The sequence below is a fragment of the Hylaeus volcanicus genome, chromosome 9, assembly GCF_026283585.1.
Source record: "Hylaeus volcanicus isolate JK05 chromosome 9, UHH_iyHylVolc1.0_haploid, whole genome shotgun sequence".
NCBI classification, from domain to species: Eukaryota; Metazoa; Arthropoda; class Insecta; order Hymenoptera; family Colletidae; genus Hylaeus; species Hylaeus volcanicus.
In genome coordinates, this window is record NC_071984.1 from 858,587 (window position 1) to 866,650 (window position 8,064).

The following is an 8,064-nucleotide window of genomic DNA, read 5'->3' on the forward strand; positions in this document are numbered from 1 at the left end:
TTTCTACGCAAATATAATAAATTTCTAAAATATATGTCGGCCATATTGAATCCGCCATTTTGAATTTCGAAATTCTGATGCAAGATTCATCATCAACGACCATAGAAACCATAACCGGGGATTTTGAATATTGGAAGATTTTTCAGCTGTTTTCCTCACCAAAATAAAAACAAGAAATCAGACTACTGTTGTAAGAAATTTTGGAAAATGATTCTATCTGTAGAACTAAAAAAACTCAAAATTTCTTGCACCTTTAGTTCAATAGCTTTTATAGCCTAATATACTAATACCACTAATGTAATGAATAAGTACTATATGCTAACAAGTAAATATTATCTTATTAAAATATGCTATCGTTAAGAATGTTGCGCATATCATTAACAAAAAGTACAATAAACATTTTAAACTTACCACCCGATAGCTGTCTCAATTCTGGTGTCCAAGTTCGAATCAAAATATCAAACGTGGCCAGTTCGTTCAATTTTCCATTTGGGAAAACCTTTTTCGTCCATTTAGGTAATTCCAAGCCAATATCTCTCTATTATATTATATTAAATAAATATTAAAAATATACTAAATATATTATATTTTAATATTAAAAAAATATATAATAAATATATAAAAAAAGTAATAAATAATAAATATAAAAAATTGAAATATTACAAATATCAAAGATTATAAAATATTAAAAAGTATTATAAATTTAAAGCGTATCTGTAGTATATGTAATAATATTGTTCACCTGCGCGTACAACATTTGACGCAAACTGAATATGTTGCGTTGCGTGATGTTGCCCCCTGTATGTTGAGACAGGTATCGATAAATCTCTCTATTTTGTTTCATAATATTCATCACATTCGCGTCCGTCTTTTCCACGTGTTCTCTCCATTTCTTTGCATTCGCGCAAAACAGGCCAATATAAAGATAATCAGTCGAGTATGCTGGCGCCCATACTGGTATAGGTTGCCAATCTAAATATGGATTCCACCTGTAACATTAATTCATTTCAGTTTTATCGATCAATGTTTCTTTACAGTTTAAAAAAAAAGCTTCGTTAACAATTTAGAATCATCTTTACATTTGTTCTTTGCACGGTGGATACAATCCAGCTGCCACCAATTCGGCAGACATTACCACTCTCTCTATTTCATCCGCGCGAAACCAGACGACATCTTTCGAATAAATTGTTCCCAAGAATTCGTCGTACCTTTCCCGAAAGTATTGGCCAAGCTTGTACGCCGACATTTTACCAACCTACAAAAATTTATAGATTCTCGTATATTAGATACAGGGTGTTCCAAAAATGTGGGAAGTTCTTGAAAGGGGTTCACAAGGTGATTTGAAACAACTTTTTCCTTTGGAAAAATGTTGTCCGACGCTTCGTTCTGGAGATATTAATAGAAACTCCACGACCAATCAGAGCGCGAGTGTCCCGGCGGCACGCCCGCGGTAGGCGTGAGCTGCACGCTAGGCACCCGCCCTCTACCGGCAGACTCGCGCTCTGATTGGTCCGAGTTAATATCTCCATAACGAAACTTCGGACAATATTTTCGCAGAGGAAAAAATTGTTTCAAATCACCTCCCGAACAACCCCTTTCAAGGTGTTACAACATTTTTGGGACACCCTGTATACAGTCAATCCCATAAATATTGATAGGAAGACATGTGTTTAAATTAAATAATAGGTTTGACATACTGGAATAATTTTCTTTTATAAATATATACATGTATACAATATACAGGGTGTCCCAAAAATGTTGGAGGTCATAGAAACGGGTGGTTCGATTACTTCCGATTGTTCAACATTTAGTCGATAACATAGGTAGCAATTATTTAATTATCTACAATTCTACAGGGTGTCCTAGAAATCTTTGAATGGCCTGGTTCGGGAGGTGATTTGAAACAACTTTTTCCGTAGCGAAAATGTTGTTCGAGGCTTCGTTAAGGAAATATTAACAGAAAACCCCGCGACCAATCAGAGCGCGAGTATTTCGGCGGCACGCCCGCGGTAGGCGTGGGCTACGCGTTAGGCGAGCGCCCTCCGCTGGCACACTCGCGCTCTGATTGGTCCGGCGTTTTCTCTTAATATCTCCTTAACAAAGCGTCGGACAATATTTTCGCTAAGGAAAAAGTTGTTTTAAATCACCTCCCGAACCCCTTTCAAGGACCTCCAACATTTTTGGGACTTTCCTCCCACGTCACAGCATACTTTTTAGTGCAGTTTTAATGTTTCTCGAAGTCGGTTATATTTTTTTTTTCCAATAATTAATTTATTCGTATGAACTCTTACATTTATTTGGTAATAAACTTGCAAGTTAAGAAACGAACGTTATTTATGAGACAATCCATTTATAACATTAAAGAATATTATAATTATTGGACAAACAATTATCTAGATAAAATAATCGCGTATAGCAAGTAACGTACGTTCGTTAGGCCGCCATGTCCTGCTGGCTCGTACGATATGTTGGCGTACGGATCGTTCGGATATAACGTTCCTCCTGCAGTAGGCATTCGGTTTCCATGTCTGAATACTGTCTGGATTAATTTGAGTTCGGCGAGACATGGTTGGAAATAAAATTGGCAAGCAATAATCGTCAAGGTCCACGCAATATTCATGTTTCTGGAGATAGGAAGGCTGTTAACATAACAAAAGACATGTTAATAAAATCTCATTGCATATTCATAGTTTTTATGGGTCAATAAAGTACACTTTATATAGAGAAGTTTGGAGTTCATTGATACATACTTTCCAATCAATGTTAATTCAAATTCTTGAATATATGAATTACTTGTAAAATAGATTCTTAGATTTATAGGAAACATATTCTACCAATGTTAATTCTAATTCTTGAACATATGAATTACTTGTAAAAATAGAATTCTAAGTTTTATAGGAAAAATATTGTACCAAATGTTAATTCAAATACTTGAACATATGAATTACTTGTAAAAATAGAATTTGTTAGTTTTATTGGAAATGTCTTTTACACTCGTTGTCAGTATTAATTACACAATATCTCGTATAATTTTAGTAACTCGTACAGGTTGTACGAATTCTACAATTTGAAAAAATATGTAGGATGTGTAAAAAATGTTGGAGGTCCTTAAAGGGGGTGATTCAGGGGCTGATTTGCAACAACTTTTTCCTTAGCGAAAATATTGTACGAGGCTTCAAAGACTGTTAAGGAGATATTAACAGAAAACCGAGACCAATCAGAGCGCGAGTATGCCGGCGGAGGGCGGTCGCCTAGCGCGTAGCCTACGCCTACCGCGGGCGCTCCACTGGCATCTTCGCGCTCTGATTGGTCCGGCGTTTTCTGTTAATATCTTCTAAACGAAGCTTCGGACAACATTTTCTCTAAGGAAAAAGTTGTTTTAAATCACCTCCCGAACCACCCCTTTCAAGGTGTTACAACATTTTTGGGACACCTTGTATATACAGAGTAGAGGTGATTTGAAACAACTTTTTCCTTAGCGAAAATGTTCTCCGAGGCTTCGTTAAGGAGTTATTAACGGAAAACACTAACCAATCAGAGCGCTCTAACGGTATTCGCGCGTTCTGATTGGTCCGGGTCTTCTTCTTAATATCTCCATAACGAAGCCTCGTACAACATTTTCGCTAAGGAAAAAGTTGTTTCAAATCACCTCCCGAACCACCTCTTACAAGGTGTTGCAACATTTTTGGGACACCCTGCATATACAGAGTGGAGGTGATTTGAAACAACTTTTTCCTTAGCGAAAATGTTGTTCGAGGCTTCGTTAAGGAGATATTAAGAGAAAACACCGGACCAATCAGAGTGCGAGTATGACGGCGGACCGCCCGCGGTAGGCGTAGGCCACGCGCTAGGCGACCGCCCTTCACCGGCATCCTCGCGCTCTGATTGGTCCGGAGTTTTCTCGTAATATCTCCGTAACGAAGCGTCGCCCAACATTTTCGCTAAGTAAAAAGTTGTTTCAAATCACTTCCCGAATCACCTCATTGAAGGACCTCCAATTTTTTTGGAACACCTTGCATACAAACCACCATAACAAATATGCTTCACATTTATTTTATTAACATAAATTTACCTAAGTACAATGTATTTGAGTTCTTGATTCGTCACTAACAAAACTGAACTATTTAACTAATCACGAGACTGTGATTTCAAGTACCGATTGATAACCAAATGAAATCACACCACTCAACGTTATGTACGTAGATATCAAGTTATCATGAAAGCGAACAGCTTATCAACATCATAATATTGTACAGTAATAAAAAACCGAAATTAACGAAACCGAATATTCAGAAATAGTGTAATCATTATAAAGAGTTTACACTCACGTCAATTACATCGACTCAAATTATTTATTTTTCTAAATTTGGATATCCTAATTCATAAATTTCTTTGGTACAATTTCTATGATCTCTTGAATGCAATATAAAATCTATTCGATTGTAAATTATTGAATAGAAAATGATAAGTGAAGCACAATGTTAGAAAATTACGATCCAACTGAAAAGATGCACCTGCAAAATGTGTTCCTTTGTTTTTAGAAGTGTACATAGTATTGTATGTCATGGAATCATGCACCCGACTATTAGTATACATCGCGACTCGTCACGAACAGACATTAAAAAACGACGTAAAATAGTCATAGGTTACTCTTATCTTTATTAATGCTTTCGTGACATTGGACGAAGCGTTGGAATAATAAAAAAGTTCATTTTAAATCATTTTTCATTCAAGGAGGTCCCAAGTTTGACCTTGGACGCTTTTCATTTGTAATGACTGTTAATGTTTTTGGAAATCGACAAACAACAGTATTATTGCATTTGGAAGAAATAAAATTTTGTCACGTTTGTTATATTAAATTGCGTTTTTTTATTCGGGCAGCTTCTATTTATATAATTGGTTGTATTATTTTATTTATTAGATTTCGTAACTATATATACTATTTAAAAAAAATATATTTATCGAGTTGTTTTCGCAGAAAAAGTTTTTTCAAATTACCTTAATACAATAGTTACTGTTTCGTTTTCGTGTCGATAGTAATTAGAAAATTAGATAAACACATAATATAGACTTGTGAATATTTTAAATAAATTCCACCTACTATAATAAACCAAATTGATTCTCATTAACTTTTATAATAGCTCCATTATATATAAACCTTCTCGACCATTGCACTGGTTGTCTTCACATATCAACAATCAATAATGATTAAAAACAAAAATTCCACAAAATAACGTATATGAAACTAATAAAAATTCTATTCCTTGAAATTTTTTAGTAAATCACGTTTGTAACGAAGCTTTTATATAAAAAAAAGAAAAATCAATTATAGTTGAAATTTGCAAATAGTTGTGTTATTAATTTATTATTAAATTATTTTATTAAAACAGTATTCAAGTACTTCGTCATAATAATGAAACTAATTTTACAAATGTTAAAATACATTTTTTTTATTTAATTCTTTTATACAATTTATCTAATATACATATTACGTTTAATTAATATATTTATTAATTTAATACACTTTGTTCGATAAATAAACCACGTACCTCTTACTAACATCTCACAACATATGTTTCACAATCGTTGCACTAAATTGCCGACTTACGACGAATAATGCTTGCACCGTTCTCGCGATCTTCTTATATTCGAATTCATAACCAAGCATACGTCTCTATTCATGAAAGAGTCGATGAGTCCTGTTGACTCATCTTCCTGGATGGGTAATCAATAGCTAACGAAAGAGTCACGAATTAGACTAATTCGTTCTTGAAATCTGAATTCTATTGAGTATGTACGAAGCTCTGTTCAATTTGCAACTGTTCTGCTCAATTTGTTTATTAATTATTTAAATTCCCCGACGTTTGGCACTAAACCAAGCTATCTAATTCAGTTGAACTACAAAACTTTGACAATTTTGAAATTTTTTAAATTTAATTTGGTAGAAATTTATCAATTCATTTATTTATTTGTTATTTTTTATAGTTCATTAATTATTTAAAATCCTTTACGTTTGGCACTAAATAAAGCTAACTAATTTAGTTGAACTATAACTTTGACTATAACTTTGAGTTTTGAAATTTTTTAAATCTAATTTGGTAGACATTTATTAATTAATTCATTTCTTTATTATTTTTCATAATTTATTAATTATTTAAAATCCTCGACGTTTCGCACTAAACCAGGCCAACTGACTTGGATACTATAACTTTGGATTTGAAAAATTTTTTTTATTTAATTCGGTAGAAATATATTAAAGATCTCAAGAAAAAATAATATAAACAAAAATTTACAGATATAAAAACATAAATACCTTGAAGTATCGTTTTATAATCAGCCTAATGGGACGATCAGCGATATGAACGATTCTAACTTTGGCGTTTTTGATATTTTTTAAACATAATTATTCATATTAATTAAATATATATACGGTATATTATTTTTAATATAATTATTGTAACAGAAACGTTTTAAACGCGTTAAACGGTTATTATCGAACGCTCTCAAGAAAATAAAATTTCTTTCAAGAATTTTTATCGCGCATAACCAATAACTGTAGAATGACAATGTTTTTATACGCAATAGCAGACAAGTTAAAATAATAAATAAAATATTTTTAGCTAATTTTCAATCATTCTTATTATTGATATAGCCAATATCATATGAGCTATGGTAAAAAAAGGTAAAATTGCACTGCATCAATAAAAAAAAAATTATTAAAAATAAACAAAAATATTTTACTTCCTACCTTAACATATTTATTATTAACCATATAAACATTGATACTCCATAATTATTTATAACATGAAATAAAAATTCTCAAAGAAAAAAATCTAGTTTTCTTGCAATTGTACTACAATAGCCTTTGTAGCAATAACAATATCAACAAAATAAATCTACTTTTTGACTGAAAATAGAAAATAAATATTTTGACTTATAAATAAAATTGTATAAACAACCTCGGTGCCTTAGAATACACAGTACCAAGTGTGCGACTAAAATATAAACGAGCGTATCATTGAAGAAGACAGATTGCGAGTATCACGCGCACGAGCGTAACGAAATTGAACAAAGAAGAGAAAAAAAGAAACGATCGGTCCGGATTGGTCAATTTACATAAACGGGGAAGATTAATGTAGGAGTTCTTTCTCAACGCCTGACACGTTGGTCATTTTCAGACAGTGACGCGTTTACCCGCGTTCACGGACGAGGAAAACCAGACGTGGCTTTTCGATGCGATGATACATACATCGCGTTACGCAATCTCTCTAACCGCAAACAATGAACTCGTATCACGATTTCTGATTTCCATCAGGTTGTTGCACTTGACGAGAGTCTCCCGTGAACCGGTGTATATGTAATTCAATCTTGCTTTTGTTAATTTAATTTATCAGCGGATTTCAGTCGTTAAGTGGACGCACTTTTATGTTTGATCAGTTTCTAGTAGAGTTCACGTTTTTGAACGAGTATTAAGATTAACAGTTTATCTACTGGGTTATTTAGAAACTGTTTTTAATTTAAAAAAGAATTTTCTACGGTAACATATGCTAATGTAGGGTGACAATAGTTATTACCTATTGTTACTAGCCGCAATATACAGGGTGGATCATTTTTAATTCCTCAGTAGAATTTATGGGAAAATATAGGAGTTTACGAAAAATGTTTCGAACAAAAGTTGATTATTTTCGTAAGGGAAATATTCTTATGAAATTGACTTAAAAATGGTGGAAGTCCTTGAAAGGGGTGGTTCGGGGAGTGATTTGAAACAACTTTTTCCTTTGCGGAAATGTTGTCCGAGGCTTCGTTAAGGAGAAGGCTTCGTTATTAAGAGAAAACGCCGGACCAATCAGAGCGCGGGGATGCCGGCGGAGGGCGGTCGCCTAGCGCGTAGCCCACGCCTACCGCGGCCTACTCGCGCTCTGATTGGTCCGGGGTTTTCTGTTAATATCTCCTTAACGAAGCCTCGTACAACATTTTCGCTAAGGAAAAAAGTGTTTTAAATCACCTCCCGAACCACCCCTTTCAACATGTTACAACATTTTTGGGACACCGTGTATATACAGA

General features: G+C 33.6%; 2 protein-coding genes across 2 annotated transcripts in view; one reads left to right on the forward strand and one right to left on the reverse strand.

Annotated features, from left to right (window-relative positions):
- Positions 1–5,703, reverse strand: part of LOC128881772 (venom acid phosphatase Acph-1-like) — a 6,518-nt gene extending 815 nt beyond the window's left edge. The window contains exons 1-5 of the mRNA XM_054133079.1: positions 5,550–5,703; positions 2,429–2,639; positions 1,080–1,255; positions 743–989; positions 412–538 (exon numbers count right to left, since the gene is read on the reverse strand). Of these exons, the coding sequence (XP_053989054.1) occupies positions 412–538; positions 743–989; positions 1,080–1,255; positions 2,429–2,620 (742 nt within the window). The 5' untranslated portion in view covers positions 2,621–2,639; positions 5,550–5,703. The remainder of the gene's footprint in view (positions 1–411; positions 539–742; positions 990–1,079; positions 1,256–2,428; positions 2,640–5,549) is intronic.
- Positions 1–8,064, forward strand: part of LOC128881770 (venom acid phosphatase Acph-1-like) — a 37,468-nt gene that overhangs the window by 1,754 nt on the left and 27,650 nt on the right. The window lies entirely within an intron of this gene.